Source organism: Cherax quadricarinatus, chromosome 13 (assembly GCF_038502225.1).
Source record: "Cherax quadricarinatus isolate ZL_2023a chromosome 13, ASM3850222v1, whole genome shotgun sequence".
Lineage (NCBI taxonomy): Eukaryota > Metazoa > Arthropoda > Malacostraca > Decapoda > Parastacidae > Cherax > Cherax quadricarinatus.
Window position 1 is genome coordinate 21605275 of NC_091304.1, and position 23460 is coordinate 21628734.

A 23460-nucleotide genomic window follows, 5' to 3' on the forward strand; every position below is an offset into this window, starting at 1 on the left:
GGTTGACTGACGCTGCGCAATAAACAGCTTTTTGTGTCAGCCGTTTCATCTAATTTTGCCAGAAAAGATGGCGGCACTCTGAGCGTAGTATATACACCAAGAGATGTACTTTATCTTTCAGGGTAGATACACTCATATATCTACCCTGAAAGTGTATATACACTCAGTGTAGATACACTGAGTGTATATACACCACTCGGTGTATTTTATATACACCGAGTGGTGTATATACACTCAGGTGTGTATGTCGATAGATGTACATCTCTCAACACCACCTGCACGGGTATCTACACCTCTCACTGCATGTACATCTCTCGGTGTACGTACCGGTGGTGGTGGTGGTGGTGTTGGTGGTGGTGGTGGTGGTGTTGGTGTCTGACTTAGGATGAAGCTCTCACTTATTTATTTTATTGTTTGGGGTTGTCTTTCACTTTGGCTCGGTGATCTGGGTTCTTGAATTAAGTTGTGTTGGAGTGGTACTTGTGTCTGCACATTGATACCATGCTTAAGTGGTATTGGAAAGTGGTCCTTGTATTTGCACGCTGATATCTTATAACTTAAGGGAACTATTGTGAATGTGTGTATTCTGTTTGCTGCCTGTAGTTGATAAATAAGACACTTGTTCAACATTTGGGTATCTCCACTCTGGAAAAGTTTCGCCAATCAGTGGTGTCTTCAGTCAAATGCAGAAAAAGTTGGAAGATGAGAAGTTTGGGGTGCTCAGTCCCTCAGCCTGGAGTCGATGTGTTCAACCCATCAAGATTGATGGATTGTAGTGGGGGCACGATGGTAGCCTCTGGCAATGTTATTTGTTTTACATTTACAAGGATATAGGAGCAATAGGAGCAGTGTTAAGAAGCACGTATTTAATGTCAACAAATGTATAAGACTCATTTAAGGTGAGGTGACTTTATTATGGAAACGTTTCGCCCACTAGAAGGCTTAATCAATCTAATACAGACATTAAAACAGAGAAATATATAATGTGGAGGTCAGTTGTTAGTAGCGTCAGCTGACAACTGTGCGCTGACTACTTTAAATTAGTCTAGCTAGAACTTTGGCGATATTGAAGCTTCCCGTGTTGTACACAAGTGTAGTGTCACTGTGACATCAACAGTCATCATGATGGTTTAGAAAGACACGTAAGCAAACACTATAACATATTTATTAGAAAACGTTTCAGTCCTGGGACCTTGATCACTTCTAACGGTTAGAAGTGATCAAGGTCCCAGGACTGAAACGTTTTCTAATAAATATGTTATAGTGTTTGCTTACGTGTCTTTCTAAACCAACTTGTCGGCATTTGTTACCAAGGTTTATACCAGTCATCATGATACTTGCAGCTGATCCTTCCTCCATCACGAAGGTGATTCAAAAACTCTCTTAAATCACAAACTGGAGATGAAACTAGACGACATTCCAGCCCGTCCTAGACCGACATGTTTGAGTTACTTGTCACTTGTTCTAATTACTATATATTGTGAGCTTTATTCTTTGCGATTCAATGTTTATGTTTGTGCTTGTTTAGCTTTTACTCTGTTTTATTAATTATCTTTTCCGGGTTTAAGATTTTTTCTTATTATTCTTTATAATAATATAATAATTATTATTAAGTGTGGTATCAAGAGACTGTAACGAACATGTTGGCAAGAAAGCCAGCAAGAGCCTGGTGACCAGACTGTCACCAGGGAGGTCTGGTGACTAGACTGTCACCAGGGAAGTCTGGTGACCAGACTGTCACCAGGGAGGTCTGGTGACCAGACTGTCACCAGGGAGGTCTGGTGACCAGACTGTCACCAGGGAGGTCTGGTGACCAGACTGTCACCAGGGAGGTCTGGTGACCAGACTGTCACCAGGGAGGTCTGGTGACCAGACTGTCACCAGGGAGGTCTGGTGACCAGACTGTCACCAGGGAGGTCTGATCTTAGTCTGGGCCGATAGTAAAAACCGCTCAAAGGTAAAGATGCCTGTCTAGACACCAGCTTTATAAAATATTTAAGATCTCTTGATACTTTTTGCTGCGATTTTTGATGAATGCACAGTTGCATAAGTGTTGACCTGGAGCAGAGTATACGGTTGTGCTAGCGGTAACAATCAACGTCACAGGGTTAGGGGTTATTTAAGAAATAGCAGTGTTGTTAATTTCAGTGTTATCGATTACAATATTTAAAAAGAGCAGGAGACGCAGTCAGGGTGTAAAAAGTATACTAATGAATAAAGGGAAATCACCAACAAATCTTCGTCTTCAAGAGGAAACTTGACAAAGCTCTGCAAACCATTCCTGATAAGGTGAGCTGAGCTGAGTGTTAACCAGAGGGCCTGGTCTAAGACTGGACCGCGAGATTGATCTCCGGAACGTTGTCCGGGGAGACACCAGGTAGGTAAGAAGACGCTTTATAGCTGTGACTTTTATAATGAATACGAGCTTTATGTTCCAATAGTTTGCATTTAGTGTATAATTTTATATTCAAATGTGTAATGATTTCAGATCAGTAAAATGTCGTGCAAGCTTTTGAATTTATTGATTCAGTTACTTGGTATTAAAAATGCAATTTTGTCCAAAAATATAAAAGACACACTAACGTATGGAAAGATGGGTGTTGTGGGAGGTGGGTGTAGTATGGAAGTGGTGTGAGAGGTACGTGCGATGTGACAGGGTGGTGCAGAAGTGAGTGTATTCATCCAGTTGTGTTTGCAGGTATCGAGTCATAAATCTTGGTCCCATTTCTTAATACTCTTAGTAGCATTTTTTTTTTTACTGTGCAAAGGCGGGTGGTTTGGAGGTGGTTACTAATTGTGAGATGCACTTGTCGATAGACACTAGGCGTATTTGTGTGCGCGTAGTAGTAGGTGTGTGTGTGTGTGTGTGTGTGTGTGTGTGTGTGTGTGTGTGTGTGTGTGTGTGTGTGTGTGTGTGTGTGTGTGTGTGTGTGTGTATGTGTGTGCGCATTCACCTATGTGTACTCATATTGGTTGCCGGGATCGGGTCACAGCTCCTGGCCCTGCCTCTTCGTTGGTCGCCACTAGGTCCACTCTCCCTGCTCCATGAGCTTTATCATACCTCTTCTTAATGCTATGCATGGATCCTGCCTCCACTACTTCACGCTCTAGATTGTTCCACTTCCTGACAACTCTGTGACTGAAGAAACACTTTATAACATCTCTGTGGCTCATCTGAGTTTTTAACTTTCAGTTGCTATGTTCCATCACTGAAACATTCTGCCAGTTCCTCTCTGAATTTTGTATGTCGTTATCATATCCCCCCTCTCTCTCTCCTGTCCTCCAGTGTCGTCAGATTGAGTTCCCTTAATTTCTCCTCGTAGGACATCCCCCTCAGCTCTGGGACTAGTCTTGTTTCAAATCTTTGCACTTTTCCTAATTTCTTGACGTGCTTGACCCGGTGTGGGTTCCGTACTGGTCATGCATACTTCAATATGAGCCTGAAGTACAAGGTGTACAGTGTGTGTGTGTGTGTGTGTGTGTGTGTGTGTGTGTGTGTGTGTGTGTGTGTGTGTGTGTGTGTGTGTGTGTGTTTGTGTGTGTGTGTATGGAGGTAAGCATTGTGGAGGGTGTGTGGAGGAGGTATGTTATGTGGAGGCGAGCAGTGTGGAAGTAGTGTGTGTTGTGAGGCACAGTAGAGGCAGATGGTGGCTAGAAGTGTTGTTTTGAGGTATGTGGTGTGTGAGCCTTGGTAACTCAGCAGAGAGATAAGAGCGAGGCAGTAAGCAGAGATAAGTGGTGATACGAAGGTCGATGTCTTGTGTGAGGCGAGGGAGTTTAGGCTGGCGTCTCGCGGCGGCTGGTGGGTGCTCCCAGAGCACCTGCCCTTCTGGAGCTACCTAAGCCTTTTGTGTGTGCTGCACTCCAGGTGCTACCCTAGCATCTTGTCGGTATTCCCCTCCAGGTGCTGCTGAGAGCACCAGGTCTCCAAGTGCCAACATAGTTTGTTGCAGGTGCTCAGTTCTGAGCACCTCCCCTCCAGGTGCTTCTCGGCCAGAGGCCAAGCCTACACTTGGTATTTCACATCGTTTCTTTTTTACACGTACTGGCGGTTCTCAAGTAGCACTGAAAGTGGATTATAGCACAGAACTTGATTGTTGTTGCTGTGGCAGTGGTGGTGGACCCCATTGGTGATGACTGCAAGAGTTAAAAGTCAAGATGACGAAGACGCATGAAACACCTTAACCTTTTGTTATAACTTTTCTCTCGGTGAGAGTTCTATCAAGTTATAACTCAATACAAGTTTTCTGTAGCGAAACGTTGCTATAATAAAGGCCTAAACTGTTTACTGCGTCGTTGTCATCTCCTTTGGCTTGTTGTCTGTTTTTCCGGTTAAATAACTAATTTACTAGGCCTGCAGTACTATAAAACGTATCCTTCTCTGGTAAATGAAAACATTGTTATTGTAGCTATAGCAAGTATGTTTCTTAAAGTCATTTAAACAAAATCTTGAGGAGTGCGTTGTCTGCGTGAAGACGATAAGTGACGGGAAATCCCAGATTTGAGAGGAAATACTGTGATAGTACAGAGTGTCAGCTGCTGTTCTAGTGATCCCTGTTTCACCAGGAGTTACAGTGACTGCTCGACTACTTCACCTGGTGGCACTCACCTGTGTTGCTTCTGCCTCTGGCCTAGACCTGCTCCTGGCACTGCTGCCACCTGACGAGCCACTCAGAGGCTGGTCCTTGTCTTCATTTACTGCTGCTGTCGTTTACATACAGGTCCTCCTACTTACGTAGTAATAAGCCCACTACATCAGATGCTCGAGCAGCAACACCTCCAGCGGGAGGAACAGCAGCAATAACAACAGCTTCAGCACTCCAGCAACAGCGGCTTCAGTAGCAGGACACTTATCACTTCCTGTGTCTCCAGTGCTACGCGACTTCCTCCAAGGATGTACATCTTGGTCTGCATATAAGTTCGAAAACACGCCCCTTGATAAAATAATCTGGATAAGATAAATTATATCTCACGTTGCGTGGTTGGATTAAGATAAATTATATCTCAGCGTTGCGTGGTGTTTACTGCGAGTGGTGGACGTACTGCGGGCGCGTTATGGTACAGTGTGTGTGTGTGTGGTGGGGGGGGGGGAGAGCTGTGCCTGTGACCTTTGTAGCATAACACGGTGCAGACTTGTAATATCACTATGACAGTGGTACAGCCACCCCCCCCCCAACCTGCTACTACTTTAAATATCTCCTCCCATACCATACCTGTAATACTCGGTGACATCACTCTTTCGCACTGAGATGTCTGCTAACACTAATGGTGCTTGGCGCAGGAATATTCACATCAGGAATAGGATTTGATCTTTAATTTTAATTTATAGTGAATGTTGTTAAACACTTGACATGTATAAAAAAACTGGTACTGTCAACCATGTGAAAGGTGCAAACAAAATCTTTGACTATTTTGTTATCGAATTAGCTCCGCCAAGTCAAATTCCAGCCTCTTGATAACTTTGTACTGTGATTTTTTTTAGTTATTGTTTTAAATGCCAGCGTAGTGTGTGTGTGTGTGTGTGTGTGTGTGTGTGTGTGTGTGTAGGGGGCTGGTTGCAGTGTGTACATGTGGATGGCTATGGTGTATGTAGGGCTGGTCCTGGTGCGTGTTTGTAGGGATGGTCCTGGTGCGTGTTTGTAGGGATGGTCCTGGTGCGTGTATATAGGGCTGGTCCTGGTGCGTGTATGTTGGCCTGGTCCTGGTGTGTGGGTGTAGAGCTAGTCCTGGTGCGTGTATGTTGGCCTGGTCCTGGTGTGTGGGTGTAGAGCTGGTCCTGGTGCGTGTATGTTGGGTTGGTCCTGGTGTGTTGGTGTATGGCTGGTCCTGGTGCGTGTATGTCAGGCTGGTCCTGGTTCGTGTATGTCAGGCTGGTCCTGGTGTTGGTGTGGATGCAGGGTTGGTCTTGGTGTGGATGTAGGGCTGGTCTTGGTGTGGGTGTAGGACTGGTCCCGGAATGTCATATTAGTCACGAGTTGTGTGGTGGTGTGGTGCAAGCGTGTGCTTCCCAGTGTTGACATTACCAACTGCTGACAAGTAGAATAATTGAACCGCATAGCAACACCGTTGTTGTAGTGAAAGGTGGGAACAGAGGTGTAGTAATAATACCACTCTTGTGAGTTTTTTTTTTTTTTTTTTTGCTGGCGGTTCGCGCGCTGCAATAGTGACCTGTTCCCATAGTTCTTTTCTCACAGTTCGGTGAGAGACCAGACTTTCCTGATGACCGGCTGATCGTGCACCTCCTGAAAAAAAAAAACTTGTCCAATTATACAGAAACTTATTCCGACAATATGCAAGTGTTTAATGTGGATATAATAGAAAATATGAAGAAAATCCTTAAAATCATTTCCAGTTAGCCAAGCCGGTGTGTGGAAGCTAACTGATCAGGTTGGCATGCAGGTCATTATTGTCAATATATTAGCAAGAAACTCTAAACCCGTGAAACATTTAGCACTGAGGACTGGTGATTAGCGTTTGCTGTATTACACATGCTGGTGTGTACTACAGTGATTAAGTGATACCCACACCGTCCAGAGTGAGTATATGCAAACTGCTTCACTGGGATTTGTCATAAACATATCCTTCCCAAGCACCCCCCCCCCCAACCTCCCTACTCATCTTCGTTGTTATGCCTCTTCATTAGTAATTTGTGTTGAAGGCTTATATAATTTAAACGAGATATGTGACTGGTTAATTCCGTATGATACCTAATTTAGCACTCATTATATGTTGGTTCATGTGACATCCTTCCATCAGTTGTAGGTCGTCATCGTGTGCTTTTCAGTGAGCGAGTAACCCTTATAACAAAGCTGGGTCTATAATGTAATTAAAAATGTCGCATTTTCAGAATTATTTGCGTGTGTTTATTTCTAAATGTTGACACCACGAACTTTTAGGTGTACACAATGTTGCGACATAAGAAATCAGCGCCCAAGATCTCTGAGAAGAATACCAAAGAAACACAACCGGGTTCCTCAGCATTTCTGATGGAGCATGCCGGCAGGTCAGGCATGCTGGTAGCTACACCCATCAGGTGTGCCATGCATGCAGAAGATTTGCCTAATCGGCATGTCCTCGTGAGATCATTCACCTCACTGGAACACAATGATCTGGAAGGAATAATCAAAAGAAGGGGCGGTGAATCTTTTAAGAGGAATAGCGGACATCGGCCCGAGAGCATGGTGGAAATAGCGGAGTCGAAGAGAAAAAGTGATCCTTGCTCGAGTAGTACTTTCATGAGCAGTGTCACGTCTCTCAAAGCGTTTTTCGGGGTCAACACAGATGGAGGGGAGTCTCTCATGTTCAAGAGGATCGGGACCACAAGACCAACCAAAAAGGCGGCTGCTGACACTAAGACGCGAAACGTGATTCCTGGACTGAAGAGACTACCTCACGACCGCTCCCTCAAGCAAAAGTCTCCCAGCCCTTCGGCACTGTCTTCCAATATGAATTCATCCATGGCATCGTCATCTAAAACCTCGAAGTTCCGTAAAGGAAGATCAAGAAAACGTTTTATCTCGAGCACTTCAAAGAGTGCAAGCAAGGACGAGGAGCAAGTGACCTCATCAGACGACGAGAAGGTAGAGTTTACATAAGGCTTGTCGATGGCTTGTGCAAGATTATACGAGAATCTCGTGAATTTTGCTGCTTGTATGTAATTCGCTTGTGCTGTTGACTGTTCATTGGCGTTGTCCTACGTTTCTTAGCTATTGCTGTTTTGTGGCACTGATATTTGTTGTTAATGTGGTACTTTTAGTTAGTGTGTTTTCATAATAGATACATTTTGTTCGTATATATATATAAGGGAAATTGTAGTATGCTTTGGCCTGTCACAGTTATGATGTAATTTTTTTTTCTTCTTTCTGAAAAGATTTCGGGGAAATAATCATGATAATGTTTGTCTGTAGAGAATACTGGGCTTGTGCCCAGAAAATTGTAATTGCATTCGACTCAGCCAATGTACCTTACATTACTGTAATCCACTTGACATTGTAGAAATGATTGTTAACACGACCATGCACTTTGTCTCAGGCCAGACTAATGCAACGCCATATTCAGAAAAAACTAAAATATATTCAACGGTCTCCAGTGCAAATGTTTCAGGTAAATTTACAGTAATAATAAGTCATTCTGTTGTACTGATACAAAGAAATCTGTTGCCGATTTTAGGCATAAACTAAGAAAAAATAAATGGTAAAATTTTCCAGTATTCATTGAAAAATAAATCTGAATGTTTGGTATAGAACTAATTAAACTTGACATAGTTTAGGACCTCATCATGTCAAAATCCGGTTCAGGGAGAGGCAGTTCGCAAAGTGAACTTTACCTGTGACTGGTTTTGAGAGTCCTTATACCTTCGAAGACCAGCCTGGGGCCAGATTTCTCTGTTGATTACCTGTTTAACCAGGCTGTTGCTGGCCCCACTTATCCATCACAACCTGGTTGATTTGGTGAAGGTAGTAATCTCTTTACCTCTTGAGAACCTGTACACTTTTTCCGGCATTATTTTTTGGGATATCTGCTGGTAGTAAATTGAAGTCTTGGACCACAGAGAGGTTAAAGAAAAAAGGCATGTGATGGGGATGGGAATTAAAAAAAGCTGGCGATAGTGATAGAGATTAAATAAAATTGACTATAGAGATTAGGGGTTAAAGTAAGAGGATAAGGATAATGAGGAGGAAAAAAGCAAGAATTGGGCATAAAAATAAGAGTAGGAATAAAGTAAAGCAGCGAGAGAAGGATGAAGAGGAGCAAGAGTGGACTTAAAAAAAAAAAAGGTGCAAAAGATGGTTTTATACAGAGGCAGGCACAGTAACAGATGGCTTTAAGGAAAGAGCATTAGGTTTCCACTGACCTTTTGAGATAGATGATGGAATCGAGATGTTAAGCAATAAGCAATCATGTCCAGCTCAAGGATTTAGCACTCGTATAAAGTAGACAGTTTGTTCTATATTGTATCATGGAAGTAGCTTCCCAGTTATTATATTTATAGTTATTACCATGCTGGAAAATTGCTGAACTGTCGTGTATGTATCTAACAGACGTCTTGTGCTTAGTTGTTCTAGTGATTTTTACCTCTTATGTATGAGTACAGACTTTTCAATGAATTTTACATAAACTGGGCACATCATTGATGGTTTGTTCTTTCAAACCACTGCTAAGTTACCTATTTAGGTTTCAACTTTTAGTAGATTTTTTCTTGTATCCTGCCCCTTGTAATTTTTTATTTTTTTGCTGCTGTTTTGACTCTTGTTACATAGTATTAATTTTATGAAATTTCGGAAGGTTTAAATTTATATTAGGTCCCTTGCTTGGGGGTACATTTTCTATGTATTCCGTTGGTGGATATATATTATTTTCATCAGCTCTTATATGACAATAAATTTGTTTGGAAAATGGAAGTATTTTAAAAATCTAAAGTACAGAATTCTGTATTTACGTATTTCACAATGATGCACAGTGCAGTATAATGTATCATTTTCCTGTAACCTGATACAATATTGCTCAGAATTTGCAAGTTCCATAATAATTTAATGGCCTTTACTACTGCAGTGCAATGTTGTACATTGGTTAATATTGTATTAGCAGAGGAAATGAAATGGATGCAACTGAAAGCTACATATGATGCACTTCTCTTCATTAAAATTAATAATTTTAGATACTTCATGATACGAAAGTTTCAAAAGCCAACTTTGGACAATGAAGCAATAAAAAGAATTTTTATGTATTGTAGTTATACTGTACTTACTACAGTACTTGAAATTCCAGTAATTAAGAAAATAATTAGAAGAATATGGATAACCTACCTAGCATCTCTGAGGTAAGGGAAACCATCCATGATGGCCTCTCTTCAAGTGACGAAACTCTGGACCCAGACAGTACGGAAGAAAATCACTCTGATTCCCCAGAAATAAGGTCTGAATCTCCACTTCATTATGTTGATTGTGAGGATACAGGACAGTGTGAGAGTTGTCGTAAGGGTAGTCACCGCTCAAACATTGGTGATTCGGATTGTGCATCAATAAATAGTAGTTGTTTGGGTGATGATCCTCCTACAAATGTAGAAGAAATGGTAGATGGGCACAAAAGTTTGCCCTTGGAACATTTTGTAACCATCCGTCGTGATTCAAATTTACAAGGGCAGTCCTTTAGGAAGGACAAGAGACTCAGCATGATTATGGCAGCTTGCCTAGATCCAGGAAAGCCTCCAGCAGCCACTAGCAGGTCCTTGGAACATTTAGCGGTGAGTTTGGTTTTGTGGGAAGGTAAAGAGAAGTGGTGAGTGCAGGATCCATGAGTTAAGTGAACAATTAAAATCCAGAATGATAAAAGTTGAAGAGTAAGACACACGGACAACACAAAGAATCTTTACTGATTAAATGTTTTGCCTAAGCTGCAAGCTTCATCAGACTATTACAGAGACATTAGCATTGGTGGAATATAAAGTAGAGAAACTGGAGAGGTAGCTAATGTAATTAGTCCATCACCCTTGGAGCATAATGTCTTATTCTTCAGCCTGTCATTTTTATATACCATTTGTAACTTGATAAAAGTTGATTTGTTGAAAGAATGAGTAAGTTAAGGCCAGCATATACCTACTGTATTTGATTGAAAAGAATATAAAATACGATTTTGTTGTCATTTTGATACATAACCTAGACTAGTAATAATAATAATGAAATTTTCAGAAAACATTTTTGGGCACGTTGGTGAATTACAATAGTAATGAATGACTTTTACAGTATGGTACCTCAAAAATTCAAGTGATTGATAAGTAAAAGCCAGAGCTGTTAAAAATTCAGTGAGCCAGTATTGTAACAAATTAAGGAGTAAATTAATACACAACTGTATGAATTTAGACTGTTGGAAGTTAAGAAATTATTGAGCAAAGTTTAGTAACCCTCTATTTTTAAAATTTTAGGTTGATGGTGGTGTTGAAAAGAAGTGGACACGAAGCAACTCTCTCCGCCGGCACTTCAACAGCTCAAGACACAATGGTGGCCACCAGCAGGATCCTTCGGCACATTCTGATACAGAAATTGGCAAGGTCTGTTGTTCATACCTTCATAGGTGGCAATTTTTTTAAATAGATTCGTAACCTATAATTCACGGAGAGTGTTACATCATCCTAGTCAAAATTATACAGTGGACCCCGCTTTACAAATGCATCGCATTACGCATTACGTTAAATCCGCCATACGAAGCATTTGAACGCAAAAATTTTGCCTCGCCTCAGATAAAAAAAACTCGCCTTACGTGATTCGTCCGGGACGCATCCCACGTGTGGCCTCAGCTGCCTCGTGGGTGCCAGTGTTTACAAGCCAGCCAGTGTGATTGCATCTACGCATACATTTGGTACAGTGTTTTTAGTGCTTATAACTGCAATATAAGTCACCATGGACCCCAAAAAAACTTCTAGTGCCATCCCTGTGGTAAAAAGGGCGAGAATTAGTATGGAATTGAAAAAAGAGCTTAAGGAAATGTGTGCAAAGTGCGTTGAACTGCAAACCTTTATGGATGAAAACCACCCTGACACAGCTACTGGAAGCCGTGTTGGCAACCTGTACAATGACAATGTTATGGCCCATTTTAGGAAAATCTTAAAGGAACGGGAGGTACAGAGCTCTATGGACAGATTTGTTGTGTGACAGAGGTCCAGTGGCATTAAAAGAAAAAGGGAAGTAACCCAGGAAAAGGACTTGCTACCTCGAGTCCTAATGGAAGGGGATTTCCCTTCTAAACAATAACTTCCACACTCACCCCTCCTCCCATCCCATCAATCATCACCAGATCTTCAATAAAGTGCCATGTATTCTATTCTTAGTAGGGTAGTAATTGTGCATGTCTTCAGTTTGTGTATACATTTAAAATTAATATTTCACATGGTAAAAAAATTGTTTTTTTCATACTTTGTGGTGTCAGGAACGAATTAATTTGATTTCCATTACAGTGGACCCCCGCATAACGATCAGCTCCCAACTCTACTACTTATGTAAGTGTATTTTTGTACGTGCTTTTGTAGGTGTATTTTTGGGGGTCTGAAACGAACTAATCTAATTCACAATATCTCTTATGGGAACAAATTCGGTCTATAATGGCACCCAAACAGACTTCTGGATTGAAATAATATTGTTATGCGGGGGTCCACTGTATTTCTTATGGGGAAAATTAATTTGGCTAACGATAATTTCGGTTTACGATGAGCTCTCAGGAACGGATTAATATCGTAAGGCGGGGGTCCACTGTATATATATATATATATATATATATATATATATATATATATATATATATATATATATATATATATATATATATTTATATATATATATTTTATATTCTTTATATATATATATATATATATCTTTCTTCTTTCTTTCAACACATCGGCCGTATCCCACCAAGGCAGGGTGGCCCAAAAGGAAAAACGAAAGTTTCTCCTTTTACATTTAGTAATATATACAGGAGAAGAGGTTACTAGCCCCTTGCTCCCGGCATTTTAGTCGCCTCTTACAACACGCATGGCTTACGGAGGAAGAATTCTATTCCACTTCCCCATGGAGATAAGAGGAAATAAACAAGAATAAGAACTAGAAAGAAAATAGAAGAAAACCCAGAGGGATGTGTGTATATATATATATATGCCTGTACATGTATGTGTAGTGTGACCTAAGTGTAAGTAGAAGTAAACCATACCCCCGGCCGGGATTGAACCCGCAAGCAAGACGTACCTGAAACCTTGCATATTTATGAGACAGAAAAATGGACACCAGCAATCCTACCATCATGTAAAAGAATTACAGGCTTTCGTTTTACATTCACTTGGCAGGACGGTAGTACCTCCCTGGGCGGTTGCTGTCTGCCAATCTACTACCTATAATATTATATATTATATATATATATTATATTATTGTGCCCTCGAATGAGTGGTATTGATCAATAACAACAATACGACTACCCAAGGACTCGAACCCATGCTGCTTTGGCCTGCCTCATGGTGGGCGAAAACTCATGACGCCTTAATCCACTGGACCAAACAATCCAGTGGATTAAGGCATCATGAGTTTTCACCCATCATGAGGCAGGCCAAAGCAGCATGGGTTCGAATCCTTGGCTAGTCGCAGTGTTGTTATTTTATATATATATATATATATATATATATATATATATATATATATATATATATATATATATATATATATATATATATATATATATATATATATATATATATATATATATATATATATATATACAGTGGACCCCCGGTTAACGATTTTAATCCGTGCAAGAGGGCTCATCGTTATGCGAAATAATCGTTATGCGAATCAATTTTCCCCATAAGAAATAATGGAAATAAAATTAATCCGTGCAAGACGCCCAAAAGTATGAAAAAAATTTTTTTTTACCACATGAAATGTTAATTTTAATACACACAAACTGAAAAAGGCATGCACAATTAAATGACACTTACTTTTATTGAAGATCTGGTGATGATTGATGGGATGGGAGGAGGGGAGAGCAATATCTTCTTACTGTTTAGAAGGGGAATCCCCTTCCATTAGGACTTAAGGTAGTAAGTCCTTTTCTGGGGTTACTTCCCTTCTTCTTTTAATGCCACTAGGGCCAGCTTCAGAGTCACTGGACTTCTTTCGCACAAGATATCTGTCCATAGTGGCCTGTACCTCTCGTTCCTTTATGACTTGCCTAAAGTGTTTCACAACATTGTCAGTGTAATAATCACCAGCACGGCTTGCAATAGCTGTGTGAGGGTGATTTTCATCCATGAAGGTTTGCACTTCAAGCCACTTAGCACAGATTTCCTTAATCTTTGAAGTAGGCAACTTCTTCAATTTCTCTCTCCCCTCCTCCGAAGCAATTTCCTCAGGTGTGGCCTCTTGCTGTTGAAGTTGATCTAGCAGCTCATCAGTGGTTAGTTCTTCATTGTCCTCCTCCACCAACTCTTCCACATCCTCCCCACTAACCTCCAACCCCAAGGACTTTCCCAATGCCACAATGGATTCCTCAACTGGCACAGGATTCTCAGGGTTAGCCTCAAACCCTTCAAAATCCCTTTTGTCTACACATTCTGGCCACAGTTTCTTCCAAGCAGAGTTCAAGGTCCTCTTTGTCACTTCCTCCCAAGCCTTACCTATAAGGTTTACACAATTGAGGATATTAAAGTGATCTCTCCAAAACTCTCTTAGAGTCAGTTGAGTTTCTGAGGTCATTACAAAGCACCTTTCAAACAGAGCTTTTGTGTACAGTTTCTTGAAGTTGGAAATAACCTGCTGGTCCATGGGCTGCAGGAGAGGAGTGGTATTAGGAGGCAAAAACTTCACCTTAATGAAGCTCATGTCCCCATAAAGTCGCTCTGACACGTCTGTAGGATGACCAGGGGCATTGTCTAACACCAGGAGGCACTTAAGTTCTAATTTCTTTTCAGTTAGGTAATTTTTCACATTGGGGGCAAATGCATGGTGTAACCAGTTATAGAAAAATTCCCTAGTGACCCATGCCTTACTGTTTGCCCTCCACAGCACACACAAATTATCCTTGAGGACATTCTTTTGCCTGAACGCTCTGGGAGTTTCAGAGTGATACACTAATAAAGGCTTCACTTTGCAATCACCAGTAGCATTGGCACACATGAGAAGAGTAAGCCTGTCTTTCATAGGCTTATGTCCTGGGAGTGCCTTTTCCTCCTGAGTAATGTAGGTCCTGCTTGGCATTTTCTTCCAGAACAGGCCTGTTTCATCACAATTAAACACTTGTTCAGGTTTCAGTCCTTCAGTTTCTATGTACTCCTTGAATTCCTGCACATATTTTTCAGCCGCTTTGTGGTCCGAACTGGCAGCCTCACCATGCCTTATCACACTATGGATGCCACTACGCTTCTTAAATCTCTCAAACCAACCTTTGCTGGCCTTAAATTCACTCACATCATCACTAGTTGCAGGCATTTTTTTAATTAAATCGTCATGCAACTTCCTAGCCTTTTCACATATGATCGCTTGAGAGACGCTATCTCCTGCTATCTGTTTTTCATTTATCCACACCAATAAGAGTCTCTCAACATCTTCCATCAATTGCGATCTTTGTTTCGAAAACACAGTTGAACCTTTGGCAAGAACAGCTTCCTTGATTGTCTTTCTGGTGCCCACAATAGTAGCGATGGTTGATTGGGGTTTCTTGTACAGCTTGACTAGGTCGGCTATACGCACTCCACTTTCATACTTATCAATTATCTCTTTCTTCATCTCTATAGTAATTCTTACCCTTTGAGGTGTAGGGTTGGCACTAGAAGCTTTCTTGGGGCCCATGGTCACTTATTTTCCAGAAACAGCACCGAAAATACTGTAATAATACGAAATATTCCGAGTGTATGCTTGGATGTTACCGCGGAGGCTGGCTGGTAAACAATGGGACGGAGCGGCACATGTGAGGCTGGCTGAGGGCACATTGGACGCGTCTCGGACGAAAATCGGTATGCGGGTTTTTAATCGGTATGCGGGGCAAAAATTTTCCGATAAAAGTAATCGTTATGCGGAAAAATCGCTATGCGATGCCATCGTTATGCGGGGGTCCACTGTATATATATATATATATATAATACACACACACACACACACACACCACACACACACACACACCACACACACACACACACACACACACACACACACACACAGGAGCTAGGACTCGACCCCTGCAACCACAAATAGGTGAGTACACACACCTACCATCCGACTTAGGACCGAGTTCGGTTCCAAGAAACCGGTCGTAAGTCGAACTTTACTACTGAATATCAACAAAACATTTTTGTAATGACTTTATTTTATTGTTTTATTTTGGTATTTCATGTTTTACTTTACTTTTCATGTTGTTAGTACTGTATTTTATACTGTAAGGTTTAGGATAAACACTGTGTACAACACAAATAGTTGTTTATTTCCCAGAAATTTGGCATAAAAAGCATGGTCGTAAGTCGAGTGGTCGTAAGTCGAGTGGTCGTAAGTCGAGCAGGTCGTAAGTCGGATGGTAGGTGTATATATACATTTATTCTTTTTCTTTCAATGTATCAGCCGTATCCCACCGAGGTGGGGTGGCCCAAAAGGAAAAACCAAAGTTTCTCCTTTCAAATTTAGTAATATATACAGGAGAAGGGGTTACTAGCCCGTTGCTCCCAGCATTTCAGTCACCTCTTACGACACGCATGGCTTACGGAGGAAGAATTCTGTTCCACTTCCTCATGGAGATAAGAGAAAATTAACAAGAACAAGAACTAGAAAGAAAATAGCAAAAAACCCAGAGGGGTGTGTGTATATATATACTTGCACATGTATGTGTAGTGTGACCTAAGTTAGTAGAAGTAGCAAGATGTACCTGAAATCTTGCATATTTATGAGACAGACAAAAAACACCAGCAATCCTACCATCATGTAAAACAATTACAGGCTTTCGTTTTACACTCACTTGGCAGAATGGTAGTACCTCCCTGGGTGGTTGCTGTCTACCAACCTACTACCTATAATATATATATATATATATATATATATATATATATATATATATATATATATATATATATATATATCTTTCTTTCTTTCTTTCAACACACCAGCCGTATCCCACCGAGGCGGGGTGGCCCAAAAGGAAAAACGAAAGTTTCTCCTTTTACATTTAGTAATATATACAGGAGAAGAGGTTACTAGCCCCTTGCTCCCGGCATTTTAGTCGCCTCTTACAACACGCATGGCTTACGGAGGAAGAATTCTGTTCCACTTCCCCATGGAGATAAGAGGAAATAAACAATAAGAACTAGAAAGAAAATAGAAGAAAACCCAGAGGGGTGTGCATATATGTGCTTGTACATGTATGTGTAGTGTGACCTAAGTGTAAGTAGAAGTAGCAAGACGTACCTGAAATCTTGCATGTTCATGAGACAGAAAAAAGGACACCAGCAATCCTACCATCATGTAAAACAATTACAGGCTTTCGTTTTACACTCACTTGGCAGGACGGTAGTACCTCCCTGGGCGGTTGCTGTCTACCAACCTACTACCTATATATATATATATATATATATATATATATATATACATATATATATATACATATATATTATATATATATTATATATACACATATATATATATATATATATACATATATATTAAAGGTAGTAGGTTGGTAGACAGCAACCACCCAGGGAGGTACTACCGTCCTGCCAAGTGAGTGTAAAATGAAAGCCTGTAATTGTTTTACATGATGGTAGGATTGCTGGTGTCTTTTGTCTGTCTCATAAATATGCAAGATTACAGGTACGTCTTGCTACTTCTACTTACACTTAGGTCACACTACACATACATGTACACGTTTATTTATACACACTCATCTGAGTTTTCTTTGATTTTATCTTAATAGTTCTTGGTCTTATTACTTTTCCTTTTATATCCATGGGGAAGTGGAATAAGAATCTTTCCTCCGTAAGCCATGCGTGTTGTAAAAGAGAACTACAATGCAGGGAACAATGGGCTAGTAACCCCTTTTCCTGTAAAGATTACTAAAAAGAATAAGAACAAGAAAATTGTCAAAGTGGGAAGTCTGAATGTGCATGGATGTTGTGCAAATGATAAGAAAGAGATGATTGTGGATGTTATGAATGAGAAGAAACTGGATGTCCTGGCTTTAAGTGAAACAAAGCTGAAGGGGGTGGGAGAGTTTCAATGGAGAGGAATAAATGGGATTAGGTCAGGGGTTTCAAATAGAGTTAGAGCTAAAGAAGGAGTAGCAATAATGTTGAAGGATAAGCTATGGCAGGAAAAGAGGGACTACAAATGCATAAGTTCAAGGATTATGTGGAGTAAAATAAAGATTGGATGTGAAAAGTGGGTTATAGTAAGCGTGTATGCACCTGGAGAAGAGAGAAGTGTAGAGGAGAGAGAGAGATTCTGGGAAATGTTGAGTGAATGCGTGGGGAGTTTTGAATCAAGTGTGAGAGTAATGGTGGTTGGGGATTTCAATGCTAAAGTGGGTAAAAATGTTATGGAGGGAGTAGTAGGTAAATTTGGGGTGCCAGGGGTAAATGTAAATGGGGAGCCTTTAATTGAGCTATGTGTAGAAAGAAATTTGGTAATAAGTAATACATATTTTATGAAAAAGAGGATAAATAAATATACAAGGTATGATGTAGCACGTAATGAAAGTAGTTTGTTAGATTATGTATTGGTGGATAAAAGGTTGATGGGTAGGCTCCAGGATGTACATGTTTATAGAGGGGCAACTGATATATCAGATCATTATTTAGTTGTAACTACAGTTAGAGTAAGAGGTAGATGGGAAAAAGAGGAAGGTGGCAACAACAAGTAAGAGGGAGGTGAAAGTGTATAAACTAAGGGAGGAGGAAGTTCGGGCGAGATATAAGCGACTATTGGCAGAAAGGTGGACTAGTGCAAAGATGAGTAGTGGGGGGGTTGAAGAGGGTTGGAATAGTTTTAAAAATGCAGTATTAGAATGTGGGGCAGAAGTTTGTGGTTATAGGAGGGTGGGGGCAGGAGGAAAGAGGAGTGATTGGTGGAATGATGAAGTAAAGAGTGTGATAAAAGAGAAAAAGGTAGCTTACGAGAGGTTTTTACAAAGCAGAAGTGTTTTAAGAAGAGCAGAGTATATGGAGAGTAAAAGAAAGGTGAAGAGAGTGGTGAGAGAGTGCAAAAGGAGAGCAGATGAAAGAGTGGGAGAGGCACTGTCAAGAAATTTTAATGAAAATAAGAAAAAAATTTGGAGTGAGTTAAACAAGTTAAGAAAACCTAGGGAAAGTATGGATTTGTCCGTTAAAAACAGAGTAGGGGAGTTAGTAGATGGGGAGAGGGAGGTATTAGGTAGATGGCGAGAATATTTTGAGGAACTTTTAAATGTTGAGGAAGAAAGGGAGGCGGTAATTTCATGCACTGGCCAGGGAGGTATACCATCTTTTAGGAGTGAAGAAGAGCAGAATGTAAGTGTGGTGGAGGTACGTGAGGCATTACGTAGAATGAAAAGGGGTAAAGCAGCTGGAACTGATGGGATCATGACAGAAATGTTAAAAGCAGGGGGGGATATAGTGTTGGAGTGGTTGGTACTTTTGTTTAATAAATGTATGAAAGAGGGGAAGGTACCTAGGGATTGGCAGAGAGCATGTATAGTCCCTTTATATAAAGGGAAAGGGGACAAAAGAGACTGTAAAAATTATAGAGGAATAAGTTTACTGAGTATACCAGGAAAAGTATACGGTAGGGTTATAATTGAAAGAATTAGAGGTAAGACAGAATGTAGAATTGCGGATGAGCAAGGAGGCTTCAGAGTGGGTAGGGGATGTGTAGATCAAGTGTTTACATTGAAGCATATATGTGAACAGTATTTAGATAAAGGTAGGGAAGTTTTTATTGCATTTATGGATTTAGAAAAGGCATATGATAAGAGTGGATAGAGGAGCAATGTGGCAGATGTTGCAAGTTTAGGGAATAGGTGGTAAGTTACTAAATGCTGTAAAGAGCTTTTATGAGGATAGTGAGGCTCAGGTTAGGGTGTGTAGAAGAGAGGGAGAATACTTCCCGGTAAAAGTAGGTCTTAGACAGGGATGTGTAATGTCACCATGGTTGTTTAATATATTTATAGATGGGGTTGTAAAAGAAGTAAATGCTAAGGTGTTCGGGAGAGGGGTGGGATTAAATTATGGGGAATCAATTTCAAAATGGGAATTGACACAGTTACTTTTTGCTGATGATACTGTGCTTATGGGAGATTCTAAAGAAAAATTGCAAAGGTTAGTGGATGAGTTTGAGAATGTGTGTAAAGGTAGAAAGTTGAAAGTGAACATAGAAAAGAGTAAGGTGATGAGGGTATCAAATGATTTAGATAAAGAAAAATTGGATATCAAATTGGGGAGGAGGAGTATGGAAGAAGTGAATGTTTTCAGATACTTGGGAGTTGACGTGTCGGCGGATGGATTTATGAAGGATGAGGTTAATCATAGAATTGATGAGGGAAAAAAGGTGAGTGGTGCGTTGAGGTATATGTGGAGTCAAAAAACGTTATCTATGGAGGCAAAGAAGGGAATGTATGAAAGTATAGTAGTACCAACACTCTTATATGGATGTGAAGCTTGGGTGGTAAATGCAGCAGCGAGGAGACGGTTGGAGGCAGTGGAGATGTCCTGTCTAAGGGCAATGTGTGGTGTAAATATTATGCAGAAAATTCGGAGTGTGGAAATTAGGAGAAGGTGTGGAGTTAATAAAAGCATTAGTCAGAGGGCAGAAGAGGGGTTGTTGAGGTGGTTTGGTCATTTAGAGAGAATGGATCAAAGTAGAATGACATGGAAAGCATATAAATCTATAGGGGAAGGAAAGAGGGGTAGGGGTCGTCCTCGAAAGGGTTGGAAAGAGGGGGTAAAGGAGGTTTTGTGGGCGAGGGGCTTGGACTTCCAGCAAGCGTGCATGAGCGTGTTAGATAGGAGTGAATGGAGACAAATGATACTTGGGACCTGACGATCTGTTGGAGTGTGAGCAGGGTAATATTTAGTGAAGGGATTCAGGGAAACCGGTTATTTTCATATAGTCGGACTTGAGTCCTGGAAATGGGAAGTACAATGCCTGCACTTTAAAGGAGGGGTTTGGGATATTGGCAGTTTGGAGGGATATGTTGTGTATCTTTATATGTGTATGCTTCTAAACTGTTGTATTCTGAGCACCTCTGCAAAAACAGTGATAATGTGCGAGTGTGGTGAAAGTGTTGAATGATGATGAAAGTATTTTCTTTTTGGGGATTTTCTTTCTTTTTTTATGGGTCACCCTGCCTCGGTGGGAGACGGCCGACTTGTTGAAAAAATATATATATATATATATATATTATATATATATATATATATATATATAATATATATATATATATATATATATATATATATATATATATATATAAATATATATATTATAATATATATGTATCTCTCTATCTCTATCTGTTTTTTTTTTTACACAGGGTTTGACAAGGTGGTTAAGGATCCCTAGCTTTATTGACAAGCTATTTACAGGTTAAGGATTCCTAACTTTATTGGCAAGCTAAGAGCTGTTACATACATCAGCTCATTTGAAAGCATTTTTATTGTTATGAGACATACAAGTAGGGAACAGGATGAAGTTGGAGCCATCTGTGGGCCAGCATTTTCATTTGATCAACTGACTTTATCTCGTTGACATCATTATGCTGTACGAATGTGTTCCATACTCGAGTCATCCTGGGTATATATGATCTCACGCATATGATCTCTCTATCTATCTATCTCTATCTCTGTCTCTATCTGTCTCTCTCTATCTCTATCTGTCTGTCTCTGTCTCTTTCTGTCTCTATCTCTGTCTCTCTATCTGTCTATCTCTCTGTCTCTATCTGTCTATCTGTCTCTATCTGTCTCTATATCTCTGTCTCTATCTCTCTGTCTCTCTCTCTCTGTCTCTATCTCTCTGTCTCTCTATCTCTCTGTCTATCTCTCTGTCTTTCTATCTCTCTGTCTATCTCTCTGTCTCTATCTATCTATCTATCTCTCTAGCTATCAATCTCTCTATCTATCTATCTCTCTATCTATCTCTCTATCTATCTATCTATCTATCTCTATCTCTCTATTTCTCTCTCTCTCTCTCTATCTCTCTCTCTCTATCTCTCTATCTCTCTATCTATCTCTCTATCTCTCTCTCTATCTCTCTCTCTCTCTGATGCTATTGGTGACACTCATCCTCAGAGAAGAAGTTTGAATTTGGAGGCAAAAAGGGGAATGTGTTGGAGTTTAGTGGTACCAATACTTTTATATGTATATGAAAGCCTGATTGATCAGGTCATCAATGGGAAGACCTGGTCTGAAACTGGGCTGTGTGGGCAGTGGTCCCTGAAATAGCCTCAAGATGGCTGTGGAGTGTTTATTAGCAATAAAGTATTTGTATGTGTTCATTATTTTAGTGTTGCTCTCCACAGATATCAGCACCACACAGCCTCTTGGATGGTGAGTCTGTAGGAGGAAGTGTGTCCTCAGAGCGTGCTATTGATGTTGGAAGAGTTGGTGCCTGGGCAACATCTTTTGAGAAGCTCTTAGAAGATCCTGCAGGACTGCATACCTTTGCTGTTAGTTACAATACATTTTGTTTTTATTGTAAATGGTAACGTGTACTTTAATATTGAACTTTTTAGTATCTGTACTTTAAACAAATGAACTATATTTCTGTATTGTATCTATATATAGGAGGAATCCATATTTTTCCTTTAATTGAATATCTAAAATTATTTATATTTATTATTCATTTTATACCCCAATAGGAGTTTTTAAAAAAAGAATACAGTCATGAAAACATATACTTTTGGACGGCTTGTGAACGATATAAGAGGGTCTCCAACCCTGATGAACTTCAGGCCATGGCAAAAGAGATCTTTGAGAGACACTTATATAGTGGTGCCCCAGAACCTGTAAATGTGGACTCTCAAGCAAGACAGGATGCTGAGGAAGGCCTTCATTCTCCAAATCAGTTTTTATTTGATCAGGTGATAATTGTTGTTTTACAAATTATCAAAATTTATTTGCTTGGTCTCTTTAATGAGAATGCAGAGTAGCTTCCTCTTTCATAGCTTTTTTTTAGCTGAAAAGAAATTAAGTTCTACATTATGTTTACAGACTGAGCACTTATTACATACTTTCCTGCTCTTCTTTACTACTAACATTTCTTCCAGTGATGAGTTACGTCTTTTTGTTGCTTCCATCTTCTCAGCTCACTCTATTACTATTCCATAACTTTGGCAAAATATTTTCACAAATTTGTACCTTGGTGCTTCCCCAGTTATGCTCAAGCTATTTGCCTAAAGCTCAGTGCATGGGGCTTTTACTGGTATAATCATTCTGGTGATCACTATCTTGATTTCATTAATTTAAATGTATGATTGACCCAGAAAAGGCTTATGATGCCATTTGGTGATCTCCCATCATGTTTCAAGTGCATTATTTTGGCCTTGAGTCTGTGACCACTATTTCTGAAGACCTCTTGATGACAGATGTGTTTGTGTTTCAGTTAGTGAAAGCATTTCCTCCTTACTGTGTTTGAGCTAAAGGAGTCCTATGATGTTTACTCAGCACTATGCTGTTCCTCATCAACTTACTTTGACTCAGTCTTGTAAAATTTGGTCTTTGTTGTATGTAGACAATTGTAATATTGTTTGTACTGACACAGTCATAAGAAAACTACCAAGATTTAGGTTCTGTTTCTAAAATGGACTCTAATTTATGTATGGTGCTATGTCATGGTGCTTTGTCATTCCCTCCCTAAGCTTCTCATTATGGCTTACTAAATTAAATTTATCAGCTTCCTCTTTGATTGCCATGTTGTAAAAATATGACATGTCTATTCTAAAAAAGTGCATGTCATAGCTGTTGAATTTACTCTATTA

The 23460-nt window shown here is 40.1% G+C and overlaps 1 protein-coding gene across 3 annotated transcripts in view; it reads left to right on the plus strand.

Moving 5' to 3' along the window:
- Positions 1-23460, plus strand: part of loco (locomotion defects) — a 414382-nt gene that overhangs the window by 350547 nt on the left and 40375 nt on the right. For all 3 annotated transcript variants that reach the window (XM_053776659.2, XM_053776661.2, XM_053776660.2), the window contains exons 2-4: positions 10922-11047; positions 22003-22149; positions 22342-22563. In XM_053776659.2, the coding sequence (XP_053632634.1) occupies positions 10922-11047; positions 22003-22149; positions 22342-22563 (495 nt within the window). The remainder of the gene's footprint in view (positions 1-10921; positions 11048-22002; positions 22150-22341; positions 22564-23460) is intronic.